The sequence below is a fragment of the Halichoeres trimaculatus genome, unplaced genomic scaffold, assembly GCF_033239565.1.
Source record: "Halichoeres trimaculatus isolate MK-OKI-2021-1 unplaced genomic scaffold, fHalTri1.1 fHalTri1_scaffold_5, whole genome shotgun sequence".
Taxonomy (NCBI): Eukaryota; Metazoa; Chordata; class Actinopteri; order Labriformes; family Labridae; genus Halichoeres; species Halichoeres trimaculatus.
The window spans coordinates 17,071,819-17,084,907 of record NW_027437183.1 but is presented as its reverse complement, the minus strand read 5'-3'; the positions used below and the strand labels follow the sequence as shown (position 1 = coordinate 17,084,907).

Sequence of the window (13,089 nt, the reverse complement as noted above, 5' to 3'; positions counted from 1 at the left end):
AGTCATAATCAGTAAATAGTAAAATGTATGGCTCTGTGCATAGAGGGCGCCAACATCAACACAAACCCAAAGTTCCCTACAGGAGCTTTAAATAAACAAAATTGACTATCACACATATTCGCACACATATACTACATTATGCAGTCATACAAAGCAGTACACACATACTCACACACATCCATGTAAAATAATATGATGGTTAAGGAACAAGAGAAAACCACGACCAAAAAATTAAAAGTTCTTGCCACATTTCACATTTCATTACATCAAAGCCATCCTGAACTCAGTGTAAAGGCTGACTTAAAGTGGCCACCTGCTGTTTGTACATTCTTGCATGTACACACACAAAGGAGGAAAAACAGACATCGCAACACTTTGTTTTATCCATTTGGGGCTGAGATAGAGATTCTTCCTCTAATGAGAGCGATAACGATGTCTGAGAGGAGATGCAGACCAAAACAAAACAACAACACAGATGGGAGCTAAGACAATAACAAAGACAGCCCCTAAATGCAGTTGACTGTGGACTCCCTGCTGGCTCTGTCTATGTGAAGAGATGACATCGAGCTCATCCCCCTGCTACTTATAGGGACATTATCATAATGTTGTTGCTTTATGAGCAGAGCCATCAAGTGGGCTCATTTTGAAGTCCTCCACAAGCCCTGGTGCACAAAATGCCTCTGATGCTGCAGAAAGACAGCAGCGCACAAAAACGTCTGCCCTAATATTTATTCAAACTGACAGTCCTGGCATCTAACAATGCAGCCCAGGACTGACAGCCCCAATTTGATGAATCTTTGCTTTGGTTGTAAACAAACGGCAGCAAAGGAAGATAATGACTGTCCTTCTGTTTGTCCTACTGCTTTCTTAATGTTTCCTCACTGCAGATGACTGCACAGAAGAAGCTTTAGATGTGAATAACTGTGGACTGTGAAGGACTGCTGTCTGACAGTAATTGCTGAAAGTTGATCAGATTTAGGTTCCAGTCTCAGCTATTAATCTATATGGAAAGACATAAAGCATCTTATCAGCACATGACTAATAAACAATTAGTTCTCGGAAACAGATATTGTTTGCCACGGCTTGTGTGAACCTTCACACCTCTAACATCCACCCTGCAACATCCTGTTGTGTTATAACTGTGCATGTGGTCAGACACAGCTGTGTGTGTGTGTGTGTGTGTGTGTGTGTGTGTGTGTGTGTGTGTGTGTGTGCGTGCGTGTGTGTGTGTGTGTGTGTGTGTGTGTGTGTGTGTGTGTGTGTGTGTGTGTGTGTGTGTGTGTGTGTGTGTGTGTGTGTGTGTGTGTGTGTGTGTTAGAGTCAGAAACAGAAACAGAGAGGAAAACTCCCTAGATGACAGAACTCTACCACTTCCCCAGAGACTGTGTGAGTAAAATGGAGACAGAAAAGGACAGCAGGTGTACCAAACAGCACCAACTGTGATTCAGCTGAATCATTTTCACCTTTTTCTTTTTAACCTTTTTTTTTTCCAATTAATTGACCTCATGGAAGGTTTATGAAAAGATGACAAAGATATGTACAACGCTTTGGTAGTGTTACTGTTATTAGTGTTACTTGACCAACAAAAAATCTGACATTTGATACATTTTACTCCATAGTTAGAACATGTTAACTAATTTTTCAAATTTAGATAAAAATGACTGTCCATTGGAGAACTGGTTTCCTTTATATACTGTGTACCGATATGGACCCTAACAGTTTATGTATGATGAAAACAAGGCAACTACCCCCCTGTCAACAAGAAAAACAACAAGAAGTCACTTGAGCTTTTAGCAAGGAACACAAGATTTATTGAACTTGTGACATCACCACTTAGTGAATCTGTGACTATAAAAAGAGAAACAAGACTTTATTGTAAGACAACCGTGAAGAGGGCTTCTTGAATGCTGGGTTCTGGACTGTTGGTAGAGGTTCTTGAAGGGGAGGTGGGTGAAAAGAAGCATTTAAGACTGACAGCCTGAAACTAATAATAATAATATCCTTTGTTAACCAGGTAAGGAAACTCACCTCTTTTTCAAGAGTGACCTGGCCAAGACGGCAGCACAAATAGAAATAAAACAAATTTCAATTACAGATACAAACAAACAAACAATGCATAGGAATGTATAATTACACAGTGCAGTCACAAGAACCAATTGAGCTTATTTCTCTGTATTTCATAATTGTTTTAAATTCCCCTAGAGTTACAAGATGTGTCAACTGTAAGTCCTTCTGCACATCATTCCAGGCAGATGGGGCAGAAAATGCAAAAGCCGTTTTGCCCAGTTCAGTTCTTACTCTTGGGACATGCAGCTGTATGGTGTCCTGAGAGCACAGGCCATATTGGCTGAGGTTTCTTCTCATGTGTGAACACAGGTATGTAGGAAGAAGTCCAAGAATAGATTTATAAATGAAAATCAGCCAATGAGAGTATCTGCGAGCGTACAGAGAGGGACAATGTGCAATAGCATATAGGGAACAATGATGAACTTGATAGCTGCAACCAGTAATAAAACGCAGGGCACAGTGATATACAGTATCTAATTTCTTTAAAAATTGATTAGGAGCATTCATAAAAAGCAGGTCTCCACAGTCCAACAAGGGTAAAAATGTTGTGGTGATCAAATGTTTTCTAACTTTTAGAGAAAAAATTAACTTGTTTCTAAACAAGAAACCCAATTTAACTTTCAACTTTGTAGAAAGTTTATCAATGTGCAATTTAAAAGATAGATTGTCATCAAGAAGATTGCCTAAATATTACTACTAGGTATTCAATTAAAGATATCAGCCTTATGATTATGTTTTAGTTTGTTTTCTACAGATGTTTAGTCTCTTTCCCCTGCCCAGGGACTACAGATGCGAATTAGCTAACAGCATTCATGGGTAAAGCTTAGAGACTGTGCCAACGAATAGCTTTTGTGAAGTTACTACAAAGCTATCAGAGGGACAATAGAGACCCTAAAATGAGCATAACACCCCCTCTTTAAGCCATATCACATGAGAGGGAGTGAGGTTGTACTGAAGATCAGCACTGCTGTGATTTGGTCTTACCGTTGTGTAATATTACATCTTAACAACTTTCCCTGTAGTAGTGATTCCCCGTAGTTGCAAAAGCAAAAGAAGAAACTGATTTTTAGTTTCTGTAAATTTAATCATTCATCTCCCTGCACCAACAGAATTTGATTCTTGCTGGACTGTTGCCAAGCAACCCAAATATTTTCCTGCACACTTGTTCCTCCGAGTATGTCCACAGCTTTAACAGACCAACTGCAGCTGTATCTTTTGTTGGATTAATGTTTCTATTCATCATCAAACAGTGGAAAATGAGTCCTTCTTTTACAGTAATTTGGTAGGCTGTGTGATTCTGAAGTGTCAGCCAAATCAACCAAGTTCATGTGATGTCTGCTGTAATGATTTTAATGGTGTGCAGAACACTTGGCTGAGGTAGAGTGAGACGAGCAACAAATCCTCCCAGTCACATTGCACTTGTTACCAGCACTCATAGAACTGCCAGTTGTATAATCACCTGACTTGGTCAAGAGTAAATCTTTTTTTTTTCTAAGAACATTTGTCCTCCTCTTGAACGATGGCCATAGCCAAACAAAGTTAATCAACTAAAACAAAAAAAATCTTTTACAGTGAAGCCAGTTGAAGCTTTTGACAGTGATATTTTCCTCTGAGAACTTATCTTACCTCCTTATTCAAAACTCTCACATTGTTTTTTTCACAACATGACATTTTACCCATTGTCTTCAGTTGGTGGTGATAGCTTTTTAGGGATGTAAGTTCAAAATGTGCAGCAGATTTTTTTTTTCTTATCAGGGTGATAAAATAAAGGAGTTTAAGACAAGGAAAATCACACATTCAGGGATCCAGTAACATGTCTATTTTGAATGAAACTGGTCAGATTTTCATATTTACAATCAGGGACTTGAGGGAAAATACAAAGTGACCACATTTTCTCGCTCAGGCACATTCACATTCACACTCACACTCACACTCACAGAGAAGCACACACAAAAGACACCTGGCCTGCATTTGTTGTTTACTGTACATCTTGTGAACACTGTCCCATCTAAAGCTGCCTCCCAGCAGCAGGATGTGGTGGTGCGACACGTCCTCGCTCAACAACACCCACTTCCTATGAGTTTGATAAACAACCCTGTGGTTTCACTCACTCTCCTCCTGCCCGTCAAACAGAGGAACACACACATACACACACCAGCTCAACAGTATCACCATCTGCTAATGTGACACATAAGCAGTGTGAGTTATTGTGCATAATGTTACCCAAGCTAACATGAGATTTACTGTGACAAACTGTATAAACTCCACCACATTCATTTATGTATCCATAACTCAGCTGCTGCTCTCTTCATCCACTCAGGGAGAGACTGAGGGGAACGAGAAAAGGGAATGACCTCAAATCATCGCAGAATTAGGAAAGGACGTCAGGATGTCACATTTGTTTTAGAGCAAGTGATGTAAGTGAGTCTGAGTTATGTCCACCCCTGGACAGATATATTTTCTGCTTTAAGCCCGCCTTTATGACCCTAAAGGTTAATGGAACAATGGCAATAAACTATAAACTTCTCTTCTCTTCTCTTCTCTTCTCTTCTCTTCTCTTCTCTTCTCTTCTCTTCTCTTCTCTTCTCTTCTCTTCTCTTCTCTTCTCTTCTCTTCTCTTCTCTTCTCTTCTGCATGGCTGCATAGGCACATACGGTCCTGTCAGTCACATCTGCGAGCTGTCAGGATGTGAATATGTGGATGCATCTGGGGGGTGGGGGGGTATAGGGGCGTAGGGAGTAAGGGGTGTATTAGGCCTGCTGATCCTTCACAGTCCTCTTGTCAAACTTAACATGAAAATGAAAGTCAGTGGGGAAAAAGAGAGATTGTGTGATAGGGTAGAGAGAAGGATCACACACACACACACACACACACACACACACACACACACACACACACACACACACACACACACACACACACACACACACACACACACACACACACACACACACACACCAGAGTCAAAGAGAGACAGGGAGGGTCAAAGGAGAGGAGCCATGCCTAATCCTTTGGGATGTGAGGGTATCTGCTGTGTATGGAGATGGGATGTAGAGATGTAGAGATGTGTTCAGCGGTGCATGGATCACAAAACCTTCCTAACTGACAGAGGAGACTCCCGGGAGACTGGTGTCAAACTGATAACTGCTGAAATTTGTATTGAAACACACACACATACACATACACACACACACAGTGTGGCTCATAACAGTTTGCTACATTGCATCATAACTTCAGAATTTAAAAATTTAAAGGGTGCATGGGATCAACGATTGGATGTCGTTTCTCTGACAATACACAAAATCATATTCAAAACTTACCAATTTGCTGTATTGTGTTTGTTTAGAATAGAATAGAATAGAATAGAATAGAATAGAATAGAATAGAATAGAATAGAATAGAATATAGTGCAGCACTGTTGCCTCACTGTTAGAAGGTAACAGGTTTAAGTCTTTGAATACATTGTCTTCTGCTTCCTCACACAGTCCAAAATCATTCTCATCTGGTCAATTGATCTGGTCATAGCTGTGAGTGTGTCCATGAAAAGTTGTCTGCCTCTATGTGTGAGCCCTGATAGACTCACCTACATAGGCCCCAGACCTATAGGGAAGCATAAGAATAAGGGCAAAGCAGAAAGGATAATGAATGGAAAATAAAACCTTTTTGTTTGTTTTGCTTTTTTGTATTTGTTTTAAAGGGTTGTTCTCAGGAAAGGTTGCCTTCATCTCACCAATCTGCAATGACAGCAAATGCATTGACTTTTACCTTGAAATCACACCATCCCAAAGGAACCTTTTTTTCTTTTATTTTTTTTTTTAAGAATCCTTCAACATCTAATTAACGGCAAAGTTCAATGCATTTTCAATACATCTGTAGTCTTTTGAAGTATTTGAAATGTGATGTTTGTTGGTGCTGGACTTGACAGAGGAAAGATGACAGTCAGTTTTAATCAAGAATGTAAATAATGCAAGGAAATTGAAAACATCAATAAATATAGCTAAAAATGTGGTGATAGATTGAAATGAATTAAAAATTAAAGGATGCTACTCGTGGTTTTGTGTACTCGGTGTAACAAAGGGCCGGTGGGTGGCGATGTTGGTCAATATAAAATCTCGTTTAACCCGGATACAGTACTTGTGGACCTTTAACAAGGCAGGAAGTTTTCCTTACTGCGTCTGACAGTTGGCTACCATGGCGCTTGATGTAAAATCCAGAGCTAAGCGATACGAGAAACTAGATTTCCTCGGAGAGGGTCAGGTAGGCATTGGTCATATCAGTCTTCATGTGCTCTGACGTTTGACGCTCGCAGGTTTTGGGTGGTTGCGTGAAAAGCATGTTAGCAGGCCAACTAGCATTAGCTGGTTGCTACTGTCAACAAAGCATGGCTAGTTAAAGCTGATGAGCTCACAGCAGCAGGAATGGTAAAATTATGTGTACATTCTGGGCTCTACTGTTCCGTATTAATTGCTTTCTACCTGTCGTCTCCAGTTTGCTACAGTGTACAAAGCCAGGGACAAAATGACTGATACTATTGTTGCCATTAAAAAGGTAAGACACATTAGCTTTGTGCTGAGCTCTTGTTAGCATTTGGACTGATGTATAATAACAAGCTTGTATCCTTTCTCTCTTGCAAGATCAAGGTAGGCCACCGAACTGAGGCCAGAGATGGTAAATGTTTCCATAATGCACAGACGTTACACTTTAATTTTACTGCATGCAGTAACGCACGATCCACCTGTTACTGATTACACTTTTCTTTAAAGGTATCAACCGAACAGCTCTCCGAGAGATCAAACTGCTGCAGGAACTTCATCATCAAAATATTATTGGGGTAGGAACGCATTGATTAGTTTGTAGCTTGTATCTTGAAATTACCATTTTACATATATCTTCTTCCAAAATGTGTTCCCTTTGAATGATGGTTGTTTGAAATGTGCTCTTTTTGTAGCTGCTTGATGCCTTTGGACATAAATCAAACATCAGCCTGGTGTTTGACTTCATGGAAACAGATCTGGAGGTAAAAAAACAAACAAACAAACAAAAAAAACAAAACTTAGAATTAAAAAAAAAATCAGACTAAAAAATACTATTTATCTGCCATTCTGTCCCTATCCAAAGTATAATGCTGACCTTATTTAAGAAATTATTGAGATAGACGGTTTTAGTGCACTCTAGCTTTGAATTAATTGAATCTGAAATATTTCAATGAAGGTACATTTCATGTAAACACTTAGTTTAGTTTAGTTTAGTTTAGTTTAGTTTAGTTTAGTTTATTTACACACAAATCATCATCCAGAAGATACAATACAATACTTCGAGTATACAACAAGCATCTATTCCTCATTATTATTATTATTATTATTATTATTATTATTATTATTATTATTATTATTATTATTATACAATCAGGTGTTTGAAAGGGATCTCCCCAAGGAAGCTATTTAAAGCTTTTAACAGGGGGCCCGGTTTTCCATGAAAATAGGATATTAGCCACTTGCCAGATATCTTCAAAAAATGAACTGCCTTTTACAGGAAAAATGATTTGGAAGTTGTACATTTGGAAAAAGACTGAACATGTTGCCATAGATATCTTGGTAGAACACAAATTAATATATAACTTTTCAAAGTGAATTATTTTTTACTAGTACTTCTGATACATAAAATTTCAATAAACAGTGACAGATTATTTTGATCAAAGACAGCACAGTCACTCTGCCATTAAGTAAAAAATCACACACCACTCTCTGAGTTTAGATTTTTTTTGATAAACATTATATATATATATATATATATATATATATATATATATATATATATTAAAAGTGCACAATAAAATAAACAACTGTCAGAGTGTATGTATTTTTTTAAAGTTAAAACAGTTTAGCTGTTAACCCTCCCTGGTTTATTCATGTTGTTTCATATTGCTAATTGCTGTAGTGTTAAACCACATCAATTAGAAGCAACTAGTGGTAAGGAGGAGTTGCTCAACACAAGATTTTCTTGCCTAGAGTATCTGATGCTGGTATCTGCAGCCTTCACGAGTACCGATACTTTGAAAAAAGGCTGGTATTGGCACTCGCCCATCCCTATCTTTTATATTAACTATTAATTATTTATTGATTTTTTATATATATATATCATTGATATGTATAGAAATAGTGATAGCATAACGATGTTCAGCTTTGCCAGAACAGAATGTATTTAGAGAGGAGCTGAATGGTCACAAAGAAGTGTAATGTTTGGAGGCTCATATAGATCCTTGAAATATATGTGCAGAAATACATAGACAGCAGCGAGTACACCCATCTGACCATCAAGGGGTCCTTTGAGGTCAATACGGCTGTTAGATGTCTCTCAGACTCCTCCTCTGACTGGTTTTAGCATGCAAGGCTCCAGATGGGTTCAAACCACAGACGCATCAGGCTTTTACAGAATGATGCAATACAAGATAAGCACACTTTAAAATCAATACCACTCTGCTCTTGGCCCTCACATTGAATTGATGCCAGTAGTAGCCTGTAGATAGGAAGGACAGGCTTGAGGATGAAATATGATGCTAATGTCTTTACCAATAGTGAAGGGCTATTTTATCTACCATGCTTACATTTGAGTGTAGGAGCTTATTAACTAAAGTTACTGGTAACAATGGAGGCTTTCAATATGGAGAATCTAAACTATGAAGAAAACTCATTGAGATGCATCGTGTTGTTTTAGATGTAAATCTGCTCTGAAATCATCCGAAACAAATGTGTGGTCCACAGCAATTTATAGATGTGTAATGGATGAGTATGTGTTGTCAGATATCCTGCCTCATTTCAGCATTTTTTTTTATTTTTTCAAGGTGATCATCAAAGACACCAGCCTCGTCCTGACACCAGCAAACATCAAAGCCTATATCCTCATGACTCTGCAAGGATTAGAATATATGCACCAACACTGGGTCCTACACAGGGTTAGGAGATTGATACTCCCTACACACACACACACACACACACACACACACACACACACACACACACACACACACACACACACACACACACACAATTGCATCATCACACTCTGACAGTAGTTGGTATTTTGCTGCTTTTTGTTTAGGATCTGAAGCCAAACAATCTGCTGTTGGATGGTAATGGAGTTTTGAAGTTGGCTGATTTTGGTTTGGCCAAATCATTTGGAAGCCCAAACAGAGTCTACACACATCAAGTAGTTACCAGGTCCGTGAATTTTATATATTTTTTTGTGTTTTTGTGTTGTTATTGTAAACCTTTCAGTAAATACATAATAAGCTGGTCAAAACATGTGTGATAGAACCTCTGATTGAGAGTACACTACACCGATTAAATAGCAACATTTGTGCTCCTCTTTCAGGTGAGAAGAAACTTAAGATTTACCCAGTCCTGGCAGCTTCATTGTAGTTTAACATTGTTAAAATCTTAAAGATAGTTGGTTTGAAGTGTAAAATATCTAGTGTGCTTTCTGAACAGCTGAAAACTTGAACTCTGCCTCTATGTTGATTATTCCTTTTCTCAGATGGTACCGCGCCCCTGAGCTCCTGTTTGGTGCCAGGATGTACGGTGTGGGTGTTGATATGTGGGCAGTGGGATGCATCTTGGCAGAGTTACTTCTACGGGTACACAAACCATACTTCTCCCAGATATAAGAAAAGGAAAAGTTTCATGTCACAGGAATCATGCTTATTACTTTGTGTCTCTCACTTCTTATAGATACCGTTCCTTGCTGGAGACTCAGATCTTGACCAGCTGACTAAGATCTTTGAGGCTCTTGGGACGCCCACAGATGAGACATGGCCTGTTAGTATCTGTTTTATCAAGTTTCTGATTTTCTTGTTAACCCCCTCAATATTCGGATACTTAAACACATTCGTCTGTCCCATGTCTCTGCAGGGAATGAGTAGTCTACCAGACTATGTGTCCTTCAAAATATTTCCTGGCACACCTTTGGAGCATATATTTAGTGCAGCTGGAGACGACTTACTGGAGCTGCTACAGGCCCTCTTTACCTTTAACCCCTCAACAAGGACCACAGCCACACAGGTAATACAAGGATTAAGAACAGTGCTGCTTCATTTTACATTATGTATTCACATTAATGTTTATCCTGCTGAAGATTTTTTTTTAGAAAACAAAACACAGAAAAAGCATCAATAATCTCTTCAAAATAATGTGCAGTAGCACCACAAGTGGCCAAGTTGTAAACTCAGGTTTGTTCATATAGGACAATCTTTTTCTCTGACAGTGAGTTGAATTTCCATGCCCTTAAAGAAACATTCATGTGTATTTATTCTACAACTTCTTCAAGAGTTGTAATTAAAATGACTCAAATACAGTGGAAAACAGTAATTATAAAAATACAGAGAATAAATAACTAAACACATGTTGAAACTTTTTTCAGAGCGTATTGCTCTCTAGTTTGTAATGATGTGTTTATTTATTGTGTATTTCTTTGTTTATTCTGCCATCTGTTGTTCTTCAGGCACTGAAGATGAGGTACTTCAGTAACAGACCTGGTCCCACTCCAGGTCCCCAACTCCCCCGACCCAACTGTTCAGTGGAGGCTCTGAGGGAGAAGGACACAGTGGGGCTCAAGAGAAAAATTGAGGGCCTGGAAACAAGTAATAATCAGAGATTACCTAATAGATGGCTTTTGGATCTTTGTGAACTACTGAATTTACATAACCTTGACATACCCATAATCAAATAAAGTTGTTTGGTATCACTGATGGAGATAAAAAAGGGGGCGAGGATGTTTTTGTTATAGAATGACTGAGGTTGATTTAAAAAAGAACTGGTAAATTTAGAACAACCCACTCAGACCAGGCTTACATATGGACAGTTGTGAATTTTAGCCACTCGTGTGTTCTCATGGTTATACACACTTCAGTCAAGAACCTAAAAAAAAACACTGGACTGAACCCAGTAATTCAAAGGGTGTTGGCTGCTCATTTAGCTGCAGTTAAAGATTATAACACACATACGTTCAAATGTAAGTACAGTTTGGTGGATTGTGGGAGTGGAGCCGTTTATAGAAGGAGGATGTTGATGTTTCTGGGAGGTTCAAAGCTTCACCAGCTCCTTCTGTGGTTTGAAAATATAGGTTCCTTATTGCTGTTCTTTATTCCACTGTGTCTTACAGAGAGACCTTTTGACTACTCAAGTGGTTGCTACATTGCTGATTATAGATTTGCTCAAAATGCATTTGTAACGCTGATAAAGTTTGTGTCAGTTCAGCTCTGAAGGGCTTCAAAAAAACAGTTTGTGATGAAAATTTTTGTTCTTTTCAGCTGTGATGAAGAAGAAGCTTGTTTTCTGACCAGACTGGGCCTACTACATCTGATGATCCCTCCTCAACTCCATGTGTGTCTCAGCGTTCCTGTGCGTCTCAGGATTCTACACTGTAATGAAATAAAGAAGTCCAAAACCAGTAGAAGGAATGAGTCTGAGAAGAGCTGCCTTTGAGAACATTCCAGAGGTTTTAGCTGACTGTAGCTGACTGTAACATCAGTTGAGAAATGTGCCTAAGGTTTAAAGTGCCCAAGTTGCTGCTGTGTTCTGCTGGGATCCAGCAGAGGCTCTTTATGGTCAGTAGTGCTAACTCCTTCATCTCTGGGAGCCTGTTTGAAATATGTTTATTTATTTTGCTGGAAACAAGAACAAGTAAGCTAGCAGGCCTAATTGATCTCATGTAAATGTATTTTTTGTATGAAAGACCAATAAATGGTGCAAATGAAAATATAGTTAGCTTTGTGTTTTCTTTTTTGGTTAAGTCGACTTTTGGGGCTGCTTAAGCTAACTGTAAAAGATTGTTGCATGAGATAACTAAGATAACTGAGAGATATCCCCCTAAAATTATGCTCTTGCAGTTGATACTGAACACCAGCACAGTGTACACAGAAAACAAACCAAATCTGTGGAAGCAGTATTCACAAAGTCTCCTTTTTTCTCTATTTAAACATGTATGGACACAAGTATACTCTAGTTTATTCCCCCAGTATGTTAGAGTCAGAGGGATGTGTTTCTGACAGTGTGTTATTATATGGCATAAGCCCTGTCTTTAGGGCAGACAGGTTGACACAAGGCTTGGCACCAGCACAGGCATCATTGTCCCACTAGACATTTCTTCCCCCTCTTGTCAGTTCTCTTTAATATTACTGTGATCTGACACAGCCTGACACGTCAGAGGCCTGATGCTCTGGCAGGTGTTCAGCTGCTCTTTTGGTTTTCTGTCAAACAGGATCAGATCTGAGAAGAAAACAGAGAGATCAGAGTGGGTTAAGAAGAAAGCTGCCTTGTGTGAGAGTTGTTTACTCATATATGTTCACAATAGAGCACTGAGAGGGGACGCAGTGACTGCTGATGATGAATGATTTCAGTGTGCCGTACGTACTGACTGATTGGATCATATGACAGGTTTGGTAAATACCAGCACAGTCAGAGAGTGCTCAGCATTAGCCTTATCATCCAAGGCCACTTCATTGGCCAGAAAACCCTCTGTGTCCCACGTTCTGTCACAAAATGGGATTGTGGGAGAAACTGATATTTGCTCATGTGTGTGAATCAGCAAGATACACTCGTGGGTTGATCTGCGGTGAAATGATGAAGACTACATTCTAAATAATCTGCTGTGGAGCTTCATGTTTATCAGATTTTAATAACAAGTAAAGGCTCTTAATGTGCACAATTACTTTGTATTAATGGAAAATGTTATAAAAAGGAAATTAAACTGCACAGAATGCGGCTAGGTAATCCTAAAACCATAATAATAAAGATTTTGATTCCTAACCTTTTTTGTGTGAACTTTGCTATATTTGGATTCTTAACTTTTGAAATGGGTATTTAGGATAACAGATATTATGATTACTCTAAAGGGAAAAGAAAGTAAGACTTGCTCCACAAATAAGAGAGGTTATCTTTAATGACAGACATTGCCTCATGTACTTTTACTCTATTTACATTTTGCTTCAGGGTGGTTATTCCCGATTGTTGAACTTGAATTATTAGG

General features: G+C 38.8%; 1 protein-coding gene across 1 annotated transcript; it reads left to right on the top strand.

The window, feature by feature from the left end:
* The first annotated feature begins 6,206 nt into the window (after positions 1 to 6,206).
* On the top strand, positions 6,207 to 11,806 carry cdk7 (cyclin-dependent kinase 7). Its single transcript, XM_074670147.1, has 12 exons — positions 6,207 to 6,324; positions 6,556 to 6,615; positions 6,702 to 6,735; positions 6,831 to 6,898; positions 7,016 to 7,084; positions 8,909 to 9,019; positions 9,166 to 9,284; positions 9,601 to 9,700; positions 9,795 to 9,881; positions 9,975 to 10,124; positions 10,564 to 10,702; positions 11,372 to 11,806. The coding sequence occupies exons 1-12, from the start codon at positions 6,259 to 6,261 to the stop codon at positions 11,398 to 11,400; spliced, it is 1,032 nt and encodes a 343-aa protein (XP_074526248.1). The 5' UTR covers positions 6,207 to 6,258; the 3' UTR covers positions 11,401 to 11,806.
* The last annotated feature ends 1,283 nt before the right edge of the window (positions 11,807 to 13,089 follow it).

What these genes read in the sequence shown, in the direction of transcription:
- cdk7 (XM_074670147.1), top strand. Translation starts at nt 6,259, where the DNA reads ATGGCGCTTGATGTAAAATCCAGAGCTAAGCGATACGAGAAACTAGAT. An exon ending in CCACAGATGAGACATGGCCT is followed by an intron (nt 9,882 to 9,974) that starts GTTAGTATCTGT and finishes ATGTCTCTGCAG; the next exon opens with GGAATGAGTAGTCTACCAGA. An exon ending in CAAGGACCACAGCCACACAG is followed by an intron (nt 10,125 to 10,563) that starts GTAATACAAGGA and finishes GTTGTTCTTCAG; the next exon opens with GCACTGAAGATGAGGTACTT.